The 23515-nt window shown below is 50.1% G+C and overlaps 1 protein-coding gene across 1 annotated transcript in view; it reads right to left on the bottom strand.

Moving 5' to 3' along the window:
- Positions 1 to 3032: 3032 nt before the first annotated feature.
- Positions 3033 to 23515, bottom strand: part of LOC105190526 (stem cell tumor) — a 450253-nt gene continuing 429770 nt past the window's right edge. Inside the window, exons 6-7 of the mRNA XM_025307632.1 lie at positions 15702 to 15857; positions 3033 to 8336 (exon numbers count right to left, since the gene is read on the bottom strand). Of these exons, the coding sequence (XP_025163417.1) occupies positions 8095 to 8336; positions 15702 to 15857 (398 nt within the window). The 3' untranslated portion in view covers positions 3033 to 8094. The remainder of the gene's footprint in view (positions 8337 to 15701; positions 15858 to 23515) is intronic.

The raw sequence follows: 23515 nt of genomic DNA, 5'->3' as shown, positions 1-23515 counted from the left end.
GGCAGAGAGAGAAAGAGAGACGAGCGACGTCCGTCCGTTCGTTTCGTTCCCCTCGTTGTTTATTTCGCTCACTGGACACCCGGGAATCCGATGACGCTGGAAGGGCGAGAGATGCGCTCTGATAAGAAAATTCGATTCCCACGCGACTTTGACGTTTGCCGTTAAGCCCGTCGGTGATGAGAGCGCAGAAGAGCTTGAGCCCGGCCGTGTATCGGATGTTGGAGAGAGACAAAAAGAGGAAGAGAAACGGTCGCGCGCGTCGAATTTTTCGTTCGACGAGAGAGCGAGAGAAAATAAGAGGGAGGCAGGAAGAAAGGAAGGGAAAAAGAGAGGAGAGAGAGCACGGAGGGTCGATGTAACACACACGGACGACACGGAGAGCCGTCGGCGAAAGCTCGTGATGGGAGCGGGAAAACGTATCTTGGCGACGCGATTTTTCACGATCCGCATAATCGCGTCGAGCACAATCGACGAAGAGCGACGCTTAGGTTTGTCTCTCGCGGTTGAACGCGCGCGCGCGTGTGTATGTGTGTGTGTGTGTGTGTGTGTGTTTACACGATGGATCACGGGTGACATATAATTTATTCGCGCGTCCAGTTCCGAGCGCGCGTAAATAATTACGTGTCGCGAGCGCGATCTCTCTTTGGCTATCGTCATTTAACTCGAGCGGTAGATTAATAAAGTGGAAATCATACGTCATAAATGTTGCATGAAGTGCCTAAATTATGCATTTCCGCGTTAGTGTGTTAACACGCGCGCGCATAGCGAAATCACACAGCGGATCGACACCTGTTCGATTTTCCCGGCGAAAGAGCCCTCTCTTCTTTTTGTTCATCGCGGCGGATATCATCGACGCATACATTATCGTTAACAACGGTAATTAATGCCGGGGGTGGGTAAAGGGCGAGCGGAGGGGCACCGATCGATCGCTGCGAAAGGCTGTCGGACCGCTTCGAAAGAAATCGAATCGTTCCGCCGCGCTCACGAAGCGAATCGAATTAAACGTTCGACGAGATTAGCCAGACGCGCGGGATCGCGCTCTCGGCGCTCTCATTATGAGTAGCGATTATACATCGCTCGCAAACATACATCTCGGCGAGTCGCGCTTCAGCGGGGAGAAATGTTTACCGACCCGTCGGCGATGAATACGCGTGCGCACGCCGCTGGAAAATAAAGACCCTCCCGATTAACATTGCGCGATTTGATCGGCCGCCGTGCGTGCCGTTGATCGTCGCGGCAACATTGTCGCGTCGTATTAACGTTGGAAGGACGATGACGCTCTTCGAGGGGCAGGGAGGGAGAGAGGAGGGGGGGGGACAGGATTTACTCAGATTAATCTTTCGACCGAATCAATTTCTCCTTCCTGTCTCATTTGTTACGCGAACGCGCGTCAGAGAGAAAGAGAGGGAAAAAGAAGAAGAAAAAAGGGGAGAGAGAGAGAGAGAGAGGGGGGGGGAGAAGGAAGGAAGGAAAGGGAAAGGGCGAGAGAACATCGCGTGATTAAACTCGTAGAAAACGGCACAGGGGCGGCGGATTTCGATTTCCCCTTTAATAACGCGGAAAGAACACGTTCTTACTTTACACTCTGCCGGCCATTCGATCGCAATTAGGAGCACTCGCGGCCACCGATAAGCGCGGCCGCGCGCGCGCGCGCGCTCGCGAGCTCCTCATCGCCGCCTAATCGTCGCCGTTCAGGAGTCGCGACCACGCTGAAACCGCTTTTCAGGGGGTCGCGTCACTTCCGCACCCCTTTGCATTCCCGCGCGTTTGCGCGAAGCACACACTCGACTGACACAGCCAGCCGGCAGGCCGTCGAAACTCTCCCCCCCCCTCTCTCTCTCTCTCTCTCTCTTTGTCTCTTATTCTCTCTCCTCTCCTCGACTCTTTGAACGACCACCTTTTGGACGCTCTTCAGCGTGCTCTTGCTCTCAGTGTTCTCGAACCCTTAAATTCCCTAAGGAGCCCTCAGCCACCTCCTTATTCCGTTCTCTGTCCCCCTTCTCTCTCTCTCTCTCTCTCTCTCTCTCTCTCTCTCTCTCTCTCTCTCTTTCTCTGTCTCCCTCCCGCTCCCTCGCTCTCTTTCTTCTCATCGGCAGCCTTCTTCAGCGTCACCGGGGTCTCGACCTTCTTTCGCCGTCTTAAAGGGACTCCGGCGCGGCCGTATCTTAAGCTAGGTAGGACCTGGCGTTAGCTGCTTGCGCGGGTACTAATTGACTAGCATCGTTAATTACTCTCGTTTGATCTCTCGCTCGCGCTCGCGCTCGATTCGCGCCCTCTCGGCGCCGCTGTTCCCGGAGCTGCTGCCTGCGAGGACTCGCCCGACCTTTCAGCCTATTCACAGGCCGCGCCGCACGCCAGCGCTAGAAATTACCTTCCACTTCGTGCCCACGGCGGACACGACTGCGATAATAGTTAACGAGAATAATAATAGAAATTGTAATAGTGATAATAAAATAATAATAGTAATAATAGTAATAGTAATAGTAATAGTAATAGTAATAATAATAATAATAATAATAATAATAATAATAATAATAATAATATATTACTGCGCTTTACGTCAAGCCTTATGGATCATTTGGTATCGTATGCTTAGCGTTGTTACGCTGCGCGCGAAATGCTGGTACAACATAAATAATAATAATAATAATAATAATTAACGCGATTTTCCACGTCGCGACGAGGAAAAATCTAACCACGAGATGTATCGATGCACACATACAAACACAAAAACAAATACATTCACACGTGCGCTCTCTTTCTCTCTCTCTCTCTTTCCCTCTCTCTCTCTTCTTTTTCGCGAACGTGAAATACGTTAACCTAACCGCATAAGTAAAATAATCGTCACTCGTCGCGCGATTCCTCACGCGTCTCGCATCCTGCTCGTTCTTCGACGAAGAGACGCCAAAAAGTATCGAGGAGAATGGGGAAAGAGAGAGAAAGAGAGAGAAAGAGAGAGAAAGAGAGAGAAAGAGAGAGAGAGAGAGAGAGAGAGAGAGAGAGAGAGAGAGAGAGAGAGAGAGAAAGAGAGAGAGAGAGAGAGGAAACTGGGACCCGCGAACGACGACAGCTGTGATTCTCTTCTTATGGGGAAATAAATATGGGATTTCTTCGCGGCAGGGCAGATAGGTAGGTCTCGCGTTACGAATCGCACGACGCGGTAATTAATTAATCGTTAATTAATCACTACTTTACGCAAGAACACACACAAAGTCGAATGCGCGACAGGCGTCGGGCTTTCCCGCCCGGAAAAGCGTGGAGCGGGGAAAACGCCGACGTCCGCTCGTTCGAAACGGAATTCGCGACGCGCGCGCGACCCGCGTATTTTCCTCTTCTTCTCGCTCGTCCTGACGAGGTCGCGCGCGCGTTAAGTCGTATTACAAAATAGGCAGTGCGTCGGGTTATCGTCGGCAAACTAAACAACGTGTACGCTGGAGAGACGCGTTATCTGAACTAGCTATACAGACTTCGGTTTGTATTCGCGGCCGTGCTTAACGCTCTCGACGTGCTTTCTCACTCGCCGAATGTTCACCACGTATCTTTTTTTACAATTCGTCCTACTGTCTTCCGCGATTTTACAAAGAAACAGGCTCGTCGAATACGTAGGACATTCTCTGTGCATGCGCGTCTTTCTTTCTTCCTTCAATTAGTAGAATCCCCTTGCCCGACAGCGGAAACGAACGTTTGTGATTCTTTAATCGACCGACAAAACGAAAGATTCGCGCAAATTCCAATTAACTCGTCGTGTTATCTTTGGCGGTTCCACGAAGGGCAGATTTGCAGATCGGAGATGATTAATGCGTATCTTCCCTCTGCCAAATCGAAAATGTTACTTACATATCTTTCTCTTTTCCTCTCTTTCTTCAAAAGCTACAACTACCTTGCTCGATGACTGCGGAAAATTAAAAAGAAGAAAACAAAGAAAGAAAAACTAGCACTCGTGATTCAAAAAAATTTCAAACTATCTCATTACTCAGTATTCTTTTCGATTCTACAGAGAAAGGAAAGTGCCTCTCTGTTTCTATCCCACGTCCTTTCCCCAACTGCAACGACCTCGTACGCACAGGGGCAGGTATCTGCGCGATCCTCGATTCGATTCGCGATCGATTGAGCCGAACGAGGCTCCCGCGAAAGGGATAAATATCCCTTCAACGGACATCAGACGGCCATAACTATTTACGGCCAAATGCGCGGCGAAACCGCCCGGACGGGCCATCGGACAGCCACAAATTGACGCTAAACGGCGTCGCTTGGATACGAGCTATCGATACTATAGATATCGCTTGGGTTGTAGACGTCGCAGAGGCGGTCGCTCGATCCGACGACTTCGGGAACGACGGCGCGATGATAAATTAATCAGAGGTGTGAGGAACATATCTTTCGTGTACGTGTGTGTCCTGTGTGTATGTGTATGTGTGTGTGTGTGTGTCTACATGTGTATGTGTGTGTGTATGACTATGTACACTAAGCGTGCTCTCCCGAGAATGTGCGGCTCCCCTCTCTTCCGTTTAAATACAATATGTATAATTATGTATGTACTTACGAGACAACGACGCGAAACGACTAGACTGTGACCCGACTCGACGTCTTTTCCTTCCGTCTTCTCCTCCTCTATCCTCCCTTCCCCCCCTCCCTCCTCCCGCCGCACGTTTCACCCCCGCGCGCCTCCTCTCGCCTCTTCTCGCTCGCTCGCGCTCGTTCGCGCTTGATACACACACGCACACGCACGCACACAAACGGCGCGTCCCTACGTTATATACAGCTATTTACATTCGGTATACAATTAATGCGCGTTAATGATCGCGCGAGCAGATAACGCCGTCGGGGGGATTCCGCGAGGATATTAACGAGCGGCCGTTGTCGAAAGCGCGAGCTGCGGCCAAAAAGCGACAGGTCGGCCGACCGGTTGTCGCGACCGCTGTCGCCGATGTTTTGTGTCCTGGCCTCGGTCGCCGTTACATTACGCATTATTACACCCGTCGCGGGCAGGGGGAGGCAGCCGGAAGCCATCCTCTCTCCTCCCTTCCTCCCTCGGGCTCGGGCTGAAAACACGCCGACCACGCCAACGATAACGCGCGATGCGGAACGCGTCCGAAGCGTTTCGAGCGCCATTCGATTCGCATCGTATACACGGTGTTTCGGAAACGCCGGACGAGCCGGCAGGTCCGAAGCGACTGCGAAGTGTTGCTTCGGATCGCGAATCGGTCACCTTGACAGCCAAGCGCTCAATCGCGCGCGCGGACGGATAAGTTGTCCGCTATTTTTTGCGCGAGTTTCGGAACGTATCCGTCTTGTACAATGGGAGAATTTGTTTCCCAACTTCCGCTGGACAAGACGGATGCGTTCCGAGAATCATAAAAAAAAAAATAAATAAATAAATAAAGAAGGACAACCAGCAACTTTTTTTGTCAATAACGTTACGACTGGAGTAAATTCCCTCCATCGCGACTTATACCATTGAAAGAGAGAAACGATTTAATTTCAAAAATATTGTCACTGAATTGAGAAGATTTATTCCAATTACGACGCCAATGTCGACCAACCGGAGTGACTGATACCACAGCATCTCCTTTCCCGTTCTTCCGAGTTTGTTTAGAAATCGTAAATAAATCTCTTCACACTGATAGGCGTTCCTGCCGCTCCGTCGCGCGTCGGTCGGTCAGTCAGAGTGGGTTTTGATTTTCGCGAGTATTCTTTTTTCTCCCTTTCTTTTTTCGGTCTTTTGTTGTCTCCTCCGCGGAGGACTCGCATGCTGGCTTTGCTAACGATGACGCGGGGAAAAATGTAACGGCCACTCGGCTATGAGCTTTATGACCCGCTGGATTTGCGCGCTCTCTTACTAGTGATCGATCTCACGATATATGCGCGTGTAATGATGAAATGGTAACGAGTCCTCGTTGCGATTTCTTCGTTTGCATATCTCTCTCTCTCTCTCTCTCTCTCTCTCTCTCTCTCTCTCTTTTCCTCTCTACGCGCGAGACCGCGACTTCTGGTGAGCGCACTAACGAGAATAACAACAGATAGGATAGGACTCGACACAGAGTGGTTACGAGGCGTCCGTGGGGGGGAAAAAACGAGCGCGGAGCGCGAGCGCCCGGTAACTACAAGTACGAAAGTCGAAGAGGAACGCCAGCTAAAAAGCAAACTTTTCTACTTCCGAATGAATTCTCTCCTCCTGCCGTGCGCGCGTAACTCGCGTCGCTCCTCCGCGCGGTGCTGACATCGCGATCCGAAGAAACTAATCGTCTGAGGTGCGTCTCATAAATCGCCTCACGCCGCCACGCCGCTTTTTCCTCACGGACACCTCCCAATTGTTTCTGCAATTCGAACTGCAGCGCTATCTCGACGAATTAGCAATCAATTAGCGATCCTCCTCTTCCGCTCATCGCTCTTCGATCTCCCGCAGGGTGTTGGCCCCTTCCCGTCGCTTCGCAGCCGATTCGCTTCGCGCTCGGGGGAAATCCCCCGGCAGGGTGAGACTCCTTGTTGAGTTTCGTGCGACTTTGCTCCTCCTCTCCTCGTGTGCGCCTCGCGAGTCCTCCGAGTCGATGGTTCCGGGACGGGGTGTCGATGAGATGTCCGCCGAAGACCTAGCAAAAAGCTCGGCTGCTTTTTGTCTCTGCGTCATCGTTGTCGTCGTCGTCGTCGTCGTCGTCATCTCGTCCGCCTCTCCGCCGTGGTCATTTGTACAATGTTTCATCGGCCGCGAAGGATCCATTAGGTCCCGAGGGACGTCCTCCCGCTCTTCCACCTGGCTTCTGCTGCTCCACTTGGATGTTTCTACTACTGCTGCTGTTGTTGTCCAATCTTCCCGTCTTCTGGTCCCTTTCTTTCTGCGCCCCTCTCACCTTGCCGAGCGAGGAAACTTCTTCCTGTCCATCTCTCATCTTTTTCTTCCTCTTCGACTTCTTCCTAAGCATCGTCGAAGACAAAGGATGGTGGGCGTCGTTCGCGGTTGAGTATGATTCTTTGGTTTTCCCGGGGACGACAGCGGCCGGCGTCGCGCGGAAATAGACGAGCGATGGAAGTCGCGAGAGCGAATCTTCATCGCCTTCTTGCTCTCTCCCCCCCCCCCCTCCCGTCTTATTCGGGTAGAAGTGTCCTTCTCTGGGAGAGTTTCCGTGCGGCTGTCTAGCTGTCTGTCTGGCCGACCGGCCGATCTCGTCTCCGGCTCGGTTCTTTGGTTCTTCTCTTCGGAAATGCGGCGGAGCGCGCGACGGGATGGGACGACTAGGTTCGCGATCGCGCGGCTCCTCCCCCTCCTCGAATGCTTCCTCTTCCTCCCTCGAAGACGGTGTGAGATGTCCTCCTCAGCTCCTCCGTGCACCGTGTCGTCGTCCGCCGAGAACGACGCGCATCTCTACTCGCCAGGATCGCGGGGACGCGCAGGACGACGCGGCCGCCGCCACGACGACGTCCATTCCTCGCGATCGCGCGCATCATCCGCGTTCCGCCTCGACGGGGTCATGTGCGGGCGGCTCCTGCGGAATTGCGGGCCGAGCAGTCCTCGAGAGCCCGCGAGAAGGCGAGACGTGCGCGCATCGTTTTCTTCGGCTTCCTCTCAGCGGAAGTAGCTCGCTCGGGTCTCTCTTCTCTTCTCGCTGCCGCGAGCGCGCGAACAGGCCGGCCTGTGGAAGAAAATATGTGCTACGAAACTATCACTTGGCGATCCTCACGACGCGCTGCTGGCCGATCAAAGTCACGTTCTGCCGGCCGACGAGGGAGGACGACGGTCGAGCCTGAAGACGTCATCACCGCGTGTCTCTCGTTCTCTTCACTCACGTCGTCGTCGTCGTCGTCGTCGTCGTCGTCGTCGTCGGGGTCAGCCTCGTCGGCGATATCTCGAGGACGATCCGGCTCACGGTCGGGTGCGTTATCGAGAAGACGTCGCCGCGACACTCGGCGATTCTCCTCGATGACGCTCGACATCGATAGCGCTCGCCCTCGCTTCCTCCGTCGAGCTCTGCTGCCCCTCCTCTTCCTCATGCTCTTCTTCTTCTTCTTCTTCTTCTTCTTCTTCTTCCTCTGCTGCCGGGGATAATCAGCTTCGCGTTACGTGTGCCTCGGTTGGCCGTACGCGAAGCTGACCTCGCGTCATGGATAGTCCGGATGCATCAGGTTGTACATGATCGCGAAAATCGTGCACGCAGCGTAAACACCCAGGGCGACCCACCAGAGTAGTTGCTCGTGCAGTCGCTGCTCGAAGTTCTTCAGCACCAGCAGGCCGATCGTCAGGCCCGCCAGGGCGCCCGTCAAGTGGGCGACGTACGACACCGGCGGGCCCATCTGCTCCGCCGCGTACCTGTCGTAGATCGCGAATCCCACGTCGGCGCTCGCTGCAATCAAAGAGATAAGGTAATTGAATTCGTGTCGCCAGCGACCGCCTCGGATTCGTCGGCTCGCCACCTCTCTTTCTCAGCCGAAAAGATCCACCCCGGCAAAGCTCGAAAACTCTTTCTACTTTCGTTCAATTCGATCTTATCTAACTTAATTTATTCATGGGAAACGAGGTCCTTTGGGGGCGAAACAGTAATATGTACCAAGGGGAAAATAATTGTGTGCATTTTTTTTTAAATACATTTTTGTATCTATATGGCTGCAGAATCATTATACGCAATTATACGTGTCTGCACGGAAAAAGATGCGTTGTGAATATGTATAATTATGAATGCGGCCATATAGCGACAAAATTCACAAATAATAAATAAATAAAAAATAGTACGAATATAAAAATAATAAATAGATGAAACAAATACACTGCTCAAAAGAATTATGGCATAGATAATTTATTGCCGAAAATTGGCCAACTTTGACTGGCGATTATTTCGCGAAAAATTATTGTAGACCAATGATTTCTTTTTCAAAGCTTGAAGTCTCTGCTTTAAGAATGTATCTCCATTTTTTGCATGCGGTGCAGCCCTACTCCTGTAACCCCTGACACCTGAGGGTATGTTTGGTATACTGAAAATTGCAAAGTTTGACGGAATGCACGGACGTGGACAATTTTTTTCGGGGACGCCGTTTGCATCGTCATAAAGTTCAAATCTTCCTCTTCAATTTGAAAAAGAAATGGAGTCGCTACAATTTTTTTCTCGCAAAGTTATAGCTCTTCAAAAATATCGTTGTTTTTGACCTTCGGGTCAAGTACTGGCCGGCAGATTAAGTGACTGGAAAGCATAGTGGAGCAGCGGCAAAAGTGTTTGTTGACATACGCACACACACACGCGCATGTTTTTCAGCTCCTGGCTCGTATTTCGACCACAGCCAACATTCCTAGCATCGGCAAACAAACTCTCTCCGTATTCTCCACGGCTCCGTACGATATTTTATACATTCTTAAAGTAGAGACTTTAAGCTTCATTTTGAAAAAAAAAAAAATCATTAGTCCACAATAATTTTTCGCGAAGTAATCGCCAGTCAAAGTTGGCCAATTTTCGGCAATAAATTATCTATGCCATAATTCTTAATTGAATAAAAATTAATAATTGAATAAATACGCCTTATTGTTTTATATGACTTCAAATTTCTATTAATCTTCCTCAATTTACCTCCTCCTTTGTTCCCATTCTCGACACCTAACGCTTAATTGAATTAACAGCATTTATAGCCGTTGGTTATTCCGTTATAGAAATACTCGCCTATATTCTCGTTTTACTTATTGAATTTATTGAACTCCGATTTTATAAATTAGTCTCCCTCATGAATAAATCTGCATTTTGGTTGTGGCAGATCAATATAATTAGTAACTGGCGCAAGCTGATATAGATTATTAAATCAACCCTTTCAACACTGTTGGCAGCTACAGACACCCGACGGAAAAGCTCGCTCTATGATATTCGCGCCAATCGGCTTTCAGCATATGAACCGTATGAAATGGAATGATTTAGGAATATTTCGACATGCGAGAGATTTTGCAATTTACGAACACTACGGCGGCTATCCGCGCGTCTGAATATTCAGATATCTAATACTTCAATTACGTAAATACTACGTAAAATTGATGTATACGATGATCATTTGGGTGAAAATCATGTCAGTTCATTTTCAGCATTCGCATCTATTAAAAATAAGCTCAACATTTGTAACAAGAAGTTACTCAATATAGAAGACAACGTAAGAACACTTTCGACTATTTTAAGATAAAGAAAATGTGCTTTATAAAAATCTTGCTAACGTCCGCACATGTATTGCATAGTAACTATATGATTAAAGAAAAATCGCGGTATTACATAGAGGTCCGTTTTAATAAGTAGAGCATTGAAATATTAACTAATTGGATTGGTATTGTTATTTTTATATTGGCACGTCGAGCTCGCTTTGAATTACCGTGTATCGCGCGCGCGAATACATTCTCAATTTATCCGATTCCCAAGTAAATTCGATAATTTGCACTCTGAGGGGAGAAAAATGAGTAATGGAGTCAACAAAACTTCGCTCGGACGAACGAGATTTATTCGAGAGCAAATATTAAGTTGATTGAATAAATTATATAATCACTGGTAACGAAATATTAATTGGTTCGATGATTGCGATGTGCTCAGCGCTTGCACCGATACGGCGATATTGTCGTACCAATATGAAATTCGTTCAGCGGATACGATATTTGTTTGAAATAAACACGATGGATTACCGATTTGGTGGATCCGACCGTTTCTCTCGCACTCTCTCTTTTCTTCAGCTTGTAGCGCCGGCTGCCGTCGTGAATTTTAATCTCGATTCCGAATTTCTCGGCTATTTTCTCGATACTCGAAGATTTCACGAATCACTCGAGTGTCCGCAGTTATTTGTACCCATTATCCTTCCTCATTTATTCTTCAGTTCATTCTCGACATGAAGATATTAAACCGAGATTAATGAAACGTAAATATTGCGCGAGATATTTAATTCTCACGTCGCGATACGTCAAAGAATGAAGAATAAAAGTAAAGTACCGACTTGCCGGTAAGCTCTACACGCGGATCAACGAGGAGAATACAGTTTACGCGAGAAAATACGCCCGTGTGACACATCACATTCCATTAAGAAAAATTACTTTAGCCCCGGGCACGCGCGTATATATCCGGTTTACAACGGCAGCGCCGGCGAATTCCGCGCGCGCTTTGCGCCGCGGATTCGCTTGCGGCCGGGGGATTAATTTAAGAGTGACGCGCGTACAGCGCAAGAATCAACGTGGAAGAGCGAATCCGGGAAGAAGATAATGCTGTTTCATCGCGTGGCGTGTTCCGTCTCGAGGATGTTTCCTCCCCGAGCTTGTGCCGAGTTCCACAAGGGGTAACGGAGCCCCGATGAGAATAGCGCATAGCAAACGCGACAAGAAAAGCACGTGGATGGGAAGGAGAGAAACGGAGGAGGAGGACAAGAGAGCGGGGGGAGCAAGAGAGCGGAAGCGCGCACAGAGCGGAAAAAGTGGAAGGAGCCGGCGGCTATTTGGCGAGAAGCTCTCGAAGTCGTGTCGTTGAGGGCAGAGAGAGAGAGAGAGAGAGAGAGAGAGAGAGAGAGAGGGGGGAGGGGGAGAGGGAGAGGGAGAGGGAGAGGGAGAGGGGGAGGGGGAGGGGGAGGGGGAGGGGGAGAGAGAGAGAGAGAGAGAGAGAGAGAGAGAGAGAGAGAGAGAGAGAGAGAGAGAGAGCTTTCCCGCGAGCTTCCTCAGCAGCTTTTTTCCGGCGATGACCGTAGCGGCGGCCTCGCTGCCGCGGAATTCGCTTCTTCTTCGTTAGTTAATGTGGAAATGAGCTTTGCGCAAACGGATCAACTTTCAGCGTCAGCCGCTGACAATGAGAGAACTTGCGCGTCTGACTTCGCTCACAACGGCGGCTTCTTCTTCTTCTTCTTCTTCTTCTTCTTCTTCTTCTTCTTCTTCTTCCTCCTCCTCTTCTTCTTCTTCTTCTTCTTCTTCTTGTTTTTCCTCCTCTTCTTCTTTTGAGCTCGCCGAGAGCGGATGTAAATTACATTACACTTCTTACAGGGCCGCTCAACAGGAGGTGTTAAATTCCCGCGGGAAGAGTCGAGATAATTTGACGAGAGGGAAAAAGTCCGAGGGAACACGGAGGATGATTTCGTTGCACGTTCGCCAGGAGAAACTTCGCGCCTGTCGATGAGAGAGGCGAGCTGAGCCTGCGATTTGAGCGGAAATTTGCGCCGACGGGGAATCCAACTTCGGACCTCGCGTCGGGCAGTTTTGTAACTGCGCCACCAGCGCGAGCGCGAGCCACTTCTGATGCGTCCTGTACAATGTTTCCTTTCTCTCTTGCCGAGCACGCGATCTCCTCACATTGTTATTTCCGTTTGACTCTGATAGCGAGACTGAGTTACACCATAACACCGGCAAAGCCCCGACTTTTCCGTCTATCCGCTCTCGAAACTTTATTTCCTCGACTGCAATAAGTATCTATGACTGTTATATAATATTCCATGAAGATCTCTCTCTCTCTCTCTCTCTCTCTCTCTCTCTCTCTCTCTCTCTCTCTTTCCCTCCCTCTTCTCTCTGTCGTTTCCTTTTGCGCGTTTTTCTGCATATTCTCCTTCATCAGCTTTGTCTTATCGTGTTATTCGATTTTCTCGCATTGTTGTTTCCGTTTGACTCTGACGCGGCGAGGCTGTCTTTCTTTGCTCACCTTTATTTTCTCTTCATCCTCCTCTTCTTCTTCTTCTTCTTCTGCCTTTTTTTCGCGTCGATCCCGTTTGTGCCACTTTGTATCTCCACCGGGCAGGATTTAACCCAGGATTAACAATGAGGCGGATTCTCCGATTACGAATCTGATTTTTATTCTTCTAATAAGCGACACCCTCGTTTCCGCGCCATTTTCGTCCCGGCGTTTCGTACCGGCGTGTAATATTCGGCGAGATTGCCAGACGAAAGTCGAGCTACGTAGCCGGGATTGTACGCTTTTAATGATTCCCGAAAAGCCCCTCCGCTCCGCGCACATAAAAATTTATCGTTAATTACCGATACGCGCGGACTTCGCTGGGGAATAATTACACGTGTCGGCTTGATCCCCGATTTGCACGCGTGTGAAGCTGAAATTTGCCCGTCGCGCGCGAGAATCCCCACACTTTCAACCTCCCTCGCCAACTTTCCCGCTGCCCTGGCCTGCTGCTGGACAGCGGACGGAAGCGGCTGCTTCCGTTTAGCGGGCTTCGGCCACCGCATCCTTCTTCATTCCGGTCGATCCGGCGCGTAGCGCGTAGCGCGCGAACCCGATGACTCGATAAACACCGTGCTCGCTCGGAAAAGTTGACGGGACAGCCACCTGTTCTCGCCGCGCGCGCGCGCGCGCGCGGCAAACACAATCCCGTCGGCGCCGGGGAAAATTCTCTCGGCGGTGATCACGGAGCGCGAGAGCGTGCGCGCGAACACCTATCTTTTAATTAAAACTTTAGAATAACGACGGGTTTCGCCCGTCGCGCCCTCCGCGCTTCTCGCCGGTGAGAGCGGTCGGCAAGAAAAGGGCAAAAAGGAGGTGACAAAATGAGAGAAGGTTGTAGGGGGGGGGGGGGAAAAAACGAGGAAATTGAAATTTCAGAAGGAGCATATCGAGACGAGGCGACAAAGTTGCAGCGCTTCACATTGTGTCGCGACTGAGCGACACTCATGTTGACGCGTATGCACACAGATGTAACAGTGTTTTCACACTGTTAAAATGTTCGAAGATTCCTCGGAGAGTGAATTTACGGAACGACCACTTTAATGCAGCTTACCGAGCCGGCGCTTCACGCAGCTGCAGTGCATAACAATTAATCGCGTCGTCGCGGGGGAGACGCGCCGGTTAAGCTAAACAGAAGCGGCGAACACGAGCGGCGTGTTCGAAAATACTTCTAAGATATGAAAATTCAAATCAAGTTCCTTCGGCCGGCGGGAGAGATGAGAGGAGGAGACGGACGGACGGAGTGTTCTGATTGCGGCTGACAGCGGCGTATTTTCTTCGTGTCTCGAGGCGTTACCGGAGCGGGGGCGAGACACCCCGAGAGCAGGAGGGAGAGAGAGAAAGAGAAAGAGAAAGAGAGATAGAGGGAGAGGGGGGGAGAGAGAAGGAGAGAGAGAGAGAAGCGTCATTTGCATTCGCAACCGCCAGGATGACCCGCTTCCGCGTCGTGAGAGGGACCGCGCGCATTTATCGATCAAGCTCCGCCGCTCGTCAAGCTCGCGCGGGGATTGTGATGTAATCCAAGTCGAAGCGGTGGATCGGAGCGAAACAGCCCGGGCTGTTACTAGCCGCGGACAGAAACTATGCGAATATATATTGGGAACGGCGAGACGGAGCGGCGGGGCTGGCGGGCGGGAGAGGGAGATAGAGGAGCGGCGGCGGATATCCGAATCCGCGCTGACGGTAATCAACCCCTTAAACAAGGTTATTGAAGACTCGAGAGGCTCCGTCCGGGTGAATTCGAGGCGACTCTAGGGCCACTAGAACTGGATAATGCGCACGTACACTGGCGGTCAGATTACGTGCTATACGGCCCTCGATACTAGAGTTCTACGTCTTTGCCAATATCGCGCTATTATTACGCCATGCCGACGCCATAGGCGTCGGGTTCTGAGATTGCGTTTCGCCCTTGGAGCGGCCGAGCCGCTGCCGCGCGGCACTCCCTCTTAAGGTCGTGTCTCTCCGGCCGAGAGACAGTCGCTTTGTCGCTTACGCAAACTGTAGGGAAGAAAAAGAAACAACGTAAGCAATAAGACGTAAGTACGCGGGGAAAACAATCTCGTGGATGTGAGTGAATTTCTTTCGTTGCCCCGGGAAGGACACGGAGGAGGCGGAAAATTTCTTCAAGTGCGATAAGCGCAAAGAGCCTTCGGAACCGCAAGCTGCTCGAACTTACCATTTGATGGAGGGGGGGGGGGTGTCTTATTTTGTCAACAATCTTTTCTTTAAGTTAATTACTTAATATCACAGTTGATTATTTCAAGCATCTCCAAAATTAAGTTGCCTTTAGAAAAATTGTTCCGTCTCTCTAATCGATCGATCTCAATCTGCTTGTTGCCTAAATCTCGGTTGTTTACATTTACCGTCATCTTCGTGTCGGGTGCTGCCAATCTGACATGCGTACGGAAAAGTTCCTTCATTCCCGAGCTGATAAAATCGTCCTGTTCCCCCGGCGTCTCTTCCCTAGGAGAGAGCTAATAGATCGAAGAAATATTCTCCCTTTTGTACACGGAGAGAAACAAGCCCGTGAGCGTAAGTGAATTTTCTGTTGCCCGAGAGCCAGCCGAAAACTCGGCGACGGAGAAAGACTCCCCGCGGGAGACTTCTACTCATCAATCGCTCTCTCTCTCTCTCTTTCTCTCTCTCTCTCTCTCTCTCTCTCGACCAGCTTTTCACGCAGCTCTGAATGTCCGGCGCGCGCGCGGTAACGGAGATATATCGTTTCTCGAGCGTCGGCTTCTCGCCGCTGCTATCCAGTTGCCCGAGTCGAATTTTTCTGCCGCAGCGCGCCGCCAAAATTGCCGAAGACGCCAATGTCGTCCGCCGCGATCATCACAGCCGGTGCCGGCGAATTCGCGCTGGCGGCCAACATTCAAGACTCGATTCTCACGCCGGCGCTTGATTAATTCGCGGCATCGCCGCGCCGGCGCCAATGGTCGATCGCGATCGCCCTCGGAAGCGGCTCTCTCGCTCTCGGAGATACCGGCCCCGCCGAAGGGTGGAGAGATAGATAGGGTTGTGGGGTTCCGACGCGCGATCGAGGAAGTTAGGTCCACTTACCGATGACGAAGATGCCGATGAGCCGAACTATCCCGAATTCCATATTGTTGTAGTTGAGGAGGACATTGGCTAGATGCGCCGCTAGGAGGGCGTAAACGCCCCCGCTCGCCCCGACCAGGTATACGTCCGTGTCGAACACCGACGTGCCCAACGAACCTGAAAGCACAAGAAACGTGACCTCTTTACGCCGTTCGCCGCTCTCGCGTATATTTTTCTTCTTCCTCCTTTTTTGGGTTATCGACTTGGCGCGCGCGTTTGCTTGCGCCGTTCCCCCCCCCCTCCCCCACAACGGCGATAGGAGGCACTCTCGTGTGACGAGGGGGACGAGGAGAAACGGATGGATCATCGGCGGGTTCAGGTCCGAAAGACGCAAGAAACACTTGCTGCGACTTGAAGAATGTCTTAACCCCCGTCGAGGACCCTCTTTTGGCTTCTGCATTTCTGCTGCGGGCTGATGCCCGAAAGCCCGCTGATTCGTTTCTTCTTCTCGGGGTGCTCTTGCAAATTCTGCAAGGCACGCCTTCCGTCGCGAAGAATCACACTAATATCTTAGGAAATTTATTAAGGGGATGACGAAGCGGATGACGAGATGCAACGTGGCGACCGTCAAAAGTCCTTTCTGTATTTTCGGTACATATTGATCCTGTACAAACGCGCGCTGCATCTTTGAGCGTATTCAGCGGAAAACGTAAGCCCCGCACACGCGCATATATAGAAAGCTGTTTGTACAACTTTCGCAATTGTATATTTGGAAGCTTGTAAATTCAGTCGGGAAGGCGCAGCAATGTTCTGCGGAAATTTTCCTGAACGGAGCGAACATGCTTCCGGTATGTCTCGGTATGCGAGTTGCGGCGAACTTTTGCATCGAGCGAATCCTGGCAGCTCGAAATGTCAGCTACAAGACTTTTTTACTGTCTTTGGCATATTTTCAGCCACGCTTCAATTCAATAAGCGCCGTGTCTCGACATATCTCCCTCTCTCTTGTACTTGGTCTTAATGCTGAAGAAATTACGCTCTCACGACGAAATGTAACACAATATTCGAAAAAGCACAAGTTTCGATCCCCATGACTGATTCTCCTCACGTTGCGTAGAATAAAAACAAAATCATATTGGCGGACTAATGAATTTCATTACAACTAAAAATTGATTCTCTATAACACAGGAGGAAAGAAGGAGGGTGAGAGAGAGGGAGGGAGGGAGGATGGGAGGGAGGAGAAAGAGAGAAGCCTGGCCGTTCTCAGGAAGTTGAGTTTCTCGCCGACGGAGTTTCAGCCACTGTCTGTCGGGCGGGAAACGCTCGTCTCGAACAACCGCGAAGTGCGGAGGAAATTTTCCGCCCTCGGCGAATAAAATAAGAATAATATTCGCGCAACAACTCCAAAGTTTACACGGGCCCGCGCTCCAGTTTAACGGCTCCAAAGTCCTCCCCTCCCCCCTTCTTTTCTCTCTCTCTCTCTCTCTCTCTCTCTCTCTCTCTCTCTCTCTCTCTCTCGTTCTTTCTCGCACCCTCTTGCCCTTGCCCTCGCTTGCGTGCGGTTCGCGCGAGAACATCTGTTGCGTCGCGCGTAATGCGGAAAACGTCAGGCGGACCTTCGTAGGGGGAATTAGGAGATATGGCGTATGAAGTTGCTTCTTTCGTAAGGATATGCGTCGCGAGTCTCGCGAACTCCCCACCCTCCTCCCCTTCTCTTCCCTGCGAGCATAACCAGACGGAGAAACAGGGTTCCGCAATCTCTGGGGGTATTTTTATTATTCAACACAACGGGAAACTCTGAGACTTAAAATCGGGATTAGCAAGATTTGAGATCACGCGCCAAAAATATGCACACATTACAGCTTTTATTTATGAAGAAGGAAGGATACGCAGATCTTTCGCTGCATCTTTCTCGTTGGCAAGATCCTGCGGCAGTGTTGAGCGGAAACGTTACTCGCGCTGATAATCAGCGCGGAATTGCTTGAGTGAAAAAGTGCTTCTTTGCCGCACTTTAGCCATCATTACCGTAATGAAATTACTTCAATGTTCTCGAATTCTGATATCTTCATATGTCGCGCCATCAGGTCTTCGTCCGAATTGACGCGCCAATTACAAAGCGAATGTACGCCGCGGCCGCGGCGACTACTCTCTCGTCTCAGTCCGATCCGTCGTGTGCTTCGTCCTCTACTTACGTACAACTTACAGCCGGAGTGGCCGCGGGTTGCCCGCAATGCTCCGGCCATTTCGTCGATTCGCGGACGTCGGCGGCGCTTCCGGCTGTGGACCAGCGCCGGTTATTAGAAACGGAATTAGTGCCCGGCCCGTAATTTGACAGACTGCCCACGGCGCATGAACGCGGGCAGTCCGGAGTGCTCCGCTGCGACGTCCGAAATGCGTGCTGACGACGAGAGGCGGTCGATAAGCGCGACGCAACATTCGAAATTACGGCCTAATGCGATCAACATCGCTAAGCGCGCGCATTTCGCCGACGACAAATCGCCGTCGCTCGCCTCGTCGCGCACGCGGCGGCGCGGCGCGGCCTCAACCTTCCTTCGATCGCGCTCGAGCCACGTGAGCCACGCGTCATTCCGAAGAGAAGGGTGCGTCGAGATTTCGAAAATGAAAAGAATGCATCGAAAAGGGGAATATATCGTTGGAGTTGGCCGGAATTCTTTTCAGAAGCGAAATCCGAATGAATGAAAAATTGGATTATGCAGCATTTTGATGCGGCAAGACCTTGAGGTCTTGCCTCAAGGCGAAGGATATACTCGAAGGGATCTGCACTGAAGTCAACGTTAATTAAGAGCTTATCAAAGCAGAAATCAACGGGAGAGGTAGTTTATCGATATAAAGTTCGATATCGATCAAGAGCTTACCGCTGGAAAAATCAACACGAGTTGCAAAAGTTTGCCGGCGTGAAGCCCGACACGTTAGCGAACAATCGACGCGACGGCGCGGAATAAGAATGATTTCCCTTCAGATTGCTCTCGGCCGTCACTCCGGCTGCGCGACACGCGACAGATCGCGATAATAAGCGCCGCGCGTGTTTCGCAAACGCGCGCAGCAGCCGAGCGAGAACGCAGCGCAAGCGCGAGCGCGTGCAACAATTTCAAGCCCGGGAGCAACGGTAATGTATCAGACACACGATCGCGCTAGTTAAACATTAATATCGGCTGGCGAGAGCGGACGGACGGAGGGGCGGGCGAGCGGATGACGCGCTTCGAGAATCGATGCGCGGCAGCCTATATATCGTGGGAAATGAGCAAGGACATTAGTCGCTTCCTACGTGGAAATGGAAGCGGCGGTCGCTGGTGATTCGGCGCGTCTGCAGCCGACGGCCACCACCTGACACCTGGCGAACCTGACCGATTGCCCTCCGCGAACCCGACCGCCGCCGGGGAGGAACCTTTGATCCGTTCTGGATTACACCGATACCCGCCGACGCCGACGGCGAAGGGATGCTTGTCTGTTCATTAAGACTGTCGCTCTCGTAATGCGCGGTACGACGTGCGATCTGTGGACTCTTTTGAGTAAGCGGACCTTTCGAGTAATAGTCTGGACTTTCACTGCGGGCTCAGGTCGTTGGACATTTTGTGTTGGAAAGCAAGTAAAAATTTCTCGACGAGCATATCCGAGAAAGTTTCGGTTTTGATATTTTCTTGTGATTTTCAGTCGATGAAAATTTCGCTTTGAATATTTTCTTGTTGTTTCCGCAGAAAGTAGCGAAGTTATCTTCAATAACGTTATAATCGCAACCTAACCACAAAGTTCGGGTCTCCTCCTGATTCTGTAATTACTTCATCATACATGACCAATACCAAATCTTGACTTTCCTTCTCACACTGGAAGAAAACTAATTCTCATCGTCCCAACAAACACAATGATGACAATAAGTTTATCATCGGCGACAAGTCGTAACATTTACAACGAAAATGGCTGACCACACAGTCGCGTACGAGGTTTGATCAAAAAGTAACGAGAATTTTTAATTTTCTCGGAAAGTATTTATTTCATCTTCAATCTTTATCCCATCTCCTTCAAAGTAGTCCCCCTATGATATTACACACTTATGCCGAGGTAGTTTCCCAGTTTGAGAAACATTGGTGGAACGTCTCTTTAGGTATCGTCTTGAGCTGGAGCTGCGTTTTCGCCTTTATCTCATCTATTGTTGAAAAACGTTGTCCTTTGAGTTTGGGAAATAGGAAAAAGTCACAGGGGACCATGTCTGGAGAATAAAGTGGTTGCGGCTTCACAACGGTGTTGTGTTTCGCCAAGAACTGTTGGATAAATCGTTTCATGTTCAAAACATCAGTAAAAATCGCTTCGCATGAGCCATATGAAATTCCTATTTCTTCAGCAACCTCTCCAACGGTGATTCTTCTATCAGCAAGCACAATCTCTTTAACTTTTTCCACGTTTTCATCACTGGTGGATGTGTTAGGCCGCCCAGGACCCCCCGTGTCATCTACTCGGCCTTCGTGAAAGCGTTTGTACCATTCGTAAACCATTCGTGGTTGTGACATAGTATCGTCGCCAAAGGCCTTCTTTAACATTTTGAACGCTTCGCTGCACTTAATTCCACTTTTAACACAAAATTTTAGACAAACTGATCCGACATTTCGCCGCAGAAAAAATTTCGCCAAACACACCGAAGTACGTCTTGCTCATTCGCTCGCCAAATAACAAACTAAGCGTCGCAGCTGCCTGAAAATTGACACGTACTGGCCACTGGTAGCGCTACCAACACACAAAAAAAGGATCAACTGAATAGACAAGATACAGCGCGTGCAATTTCAAAATTCTCGTTACTTTATTCCCCGATGCAACGTGGGAAGAAACCAATCTCGTCCAGATCTCGCGAGACGGCACACAGGGATGATTCCCCCGAAGGGGCGAAATTCGTTGCGGCGTTCCAACAAAGTCTCGAAATCACCAAAGACGCGATTTTACGCAGCTCGCGTGGAGCCGCGCGTTGCCTTCGCGCATGGCACTCCTGTTCCTAGCGATTCAATTGGATTCGTCGCTACGCACTGGTCATTAACGCGCGCGCGCGGCCTTCATGGGAAAACCGCGCGGAGCGAGCGTGTTTCGTAAACTACCTGCACGAAGTTTCCGCCGAGCGCAAATCGCGTCTAAGCCGGGGGAGCGCGCACCGGAGCGACGTGGAAACGCATTAAGGATGCAAACATCAATTCGCCGCGTAGTTCGCGAGCGGCCCGAATTACCCCGCGATGAATTATTAACGTCCGCTAAATATATGACCGAGTCGAATCCAATCGGAACAAGGGGCGCAATTATTCGAGACGCGCGGAATTAGGTGGCTCACGAGCGAGACCGTCGCGCCGCTTTGCCGCCAGATATCGATACGACCGAGCGCGACTGACGCGCGTCGCCCGCCTCTCATTTTCTTCCTTCGATGTAATCGCAATTCAGCACGCACATGCGGCTACTACTTTCCCCGTTGGAGCAACGAGAAGATACGATCCTGGTGGCCGGAATGATTGCAATCAAAATTACGATTACATCAAAGACCTCCGTGGGGTCGAACGTTTTGTGTAACTCTTGGAGTAACGTAACGTGACGTGACGTGACGTGACGTGACGTAACGTAATCGAAAAGCTGGAAAAGAGCCTCGCGCGGAGGCGCCTTCCGCAGCCACGAGCAAATTCGAGGGCGTTTGCGCGGAAATCCTGACGATTGTATCGATCGACGAGGGAGCGCGCGAGGGAGCTGCCGCTGTCGCGCCGATGTTTGTTCACACTGCGAGACAAGTGTTTGAAATTAGTAATTATCATTGCTCGGTGAAAAATCGTTGTAGCGAGAGATTCTGAGCATCTTTATCGGGAGGAGAGCTGTTTTATCCTCGGCAGGATTGATCGGCAGTCGGCGTCGTAATTGGAGCGAATCTTCTTGAGCCAGTAGCAATATTATTGAAACTTGTCACTTGTCACTTCGAACAGTGTACGACGCATTAGTTTCGTCGATACCGCCATTGAGTCATGAGAATATATTTACTCCGATCATGGCGCCCGATATTTACACACTGGAAATAAATCTTTGGTGTTGGTGATTAAAATTGCGCAGCGAAACAAGGAACGGCAAAGGAACTCGTCGCTTCGCACGCTATCGAACGATACCGTGGAAATAACACAAAAGGGGAAAGGCTCCTTGGAATTGACAACAACAACAACACCGTAATTGGGGCAAATCTTCCTGATCCTTTGGCAATATTATTGAAACTAATACTCGAGTTGCTCAAACGAACGGACGATGTAATATTAGTTTCAACAATGCCCGCCATCGAGACGAGAAGATTTATTCCAATTGTCATCGGCACAACAGCGACCTCTTTTTCCAAAAATAATTATAATTTTAATTAAATTAGCACACATACATATAATATTTTATTTCGATGAAATATAATATAATTTTAATTAAATTAAATAATTTTCCGAAAATAACACGCGTGCACACACACACAGCTACTACTTTTCCGAATTGAAACAACCGAAAAGTATAGCGAAGGTGATTATAATTTGAGCGGAATCCAAAATTTCATACTCTCGGAACAACGCGATGTACATAACGCAATAATGTGATAACGTATTTGCAGCGTTGGTAACACGATAAAAGAGAGAGAGAGAGAGAGAGAGAGAGAGAGAAAGAGAGAGAGAGAAAGAGGGGGGGAGAGGGTGTATAGATGTGTGCAGAGTCTCAGCTGTCATCGCCAGTCTGTTTGTCGTCGTGCCATAGTTAATTGGAAGTTGAAGCACGCCGAAAGACCACTTTACCCCCCCCCCCGTGCGCACGACGAGGCGTGCTTCTCTGTTGTAGTAATTGACTCGAGTTAACGGATACTGGCTCGAGAGAGCTGCTGATTCCCCTCATCCGTCCTCCTTGGTCCAACTTAGACGGTGCTGCGAGTGAGTATTTACGGTTTACCGTCGTTTACCCAACGGGGGACTACGGAGGCCAAGCCGGCGCAATAGCTTATTCGACGCGATGCCGAATTAGCGAATCGCCGTTTCAGCGTTCTCTCCGCTGTGCGTGTCGCGTTTCCGGCTCAAAATAGTCGTCCGCTTCCGCCATCTTCGAGCGCAGCGTTCGATCATCAATTGGAATTCTTCCCTTGGCGAACGTTGCTCTCTCGCCGCGATTGCTCTCGCCCCGCTGCGCGCCCCGCGCACCGTGTGTGTGTGTGTGTGTGTGTGTGTGTACGCCGCGATGAATTCGCCGCGAGTTTCGTCCGATTCCATCGGCATTCGTGTGTTCGTATGTACCTGCACGTACGTCTTCGCCGCCTCCGCCGCTGCATGTGTCATTCGTACGCGAGCGATTAACGGATTCTCGCTTCTTATTATTGTTACGTCCTGCGGACTCCGCGCACTCTAGACTTCTTTTATAAACAAGGAAAATTGAATTTATTATTACTTGTTATATGGCCGGATATGCGCTCAGGCATGTTATCACACGACGCGACCTCTGGAAGTCTCGATGCTCCGGAAATATTCACAATCTTGCACCAACTCCGATCTTGTTTCCCACGCGCTTAGTCAACGATAACAGTATCGCGACATTCTTCTTCGAAATATCGATATTTCCTTCTTAAGATTGTTGCCACGCTTTTTTTTTTAAATAAAAGGACTCTCGAAATCCTTTTATTACCGGATGCATCCTATCTCCCATAAAATTATCTTAAAGACACTGCAACGTATTCTTAACCCCCACCTCTGAAAAACATTCGAAGCACAGTCCTATGACCATATTTGAGCATAAAAATTAGATCTCCCAACAATTCCCCAAATCCTACTCTCTCAACCGAGCTGACGTTTTGAGAA

This window comes from Harpegnathos saltator, unplaced genomic scaffold (genome assembly GCF_003227715.2).
Source record: "Harpegnathos saltator strain DR-91 unplaced genomic scaffold, Hsal_v8.6 scaffold93, whole genome shotgun sequence".
Lineage (NCBI taxonomy): Eukaryota > Metazoa > Arthropoda > Insecta > Hymenoptera > Formicidae > Harpegnathos > Harpegnathos saltator.
Note: the sequence above shows the minus strand (reverse complement) of the source record. Positions and strands in the feature narration are given on the sequence as shown.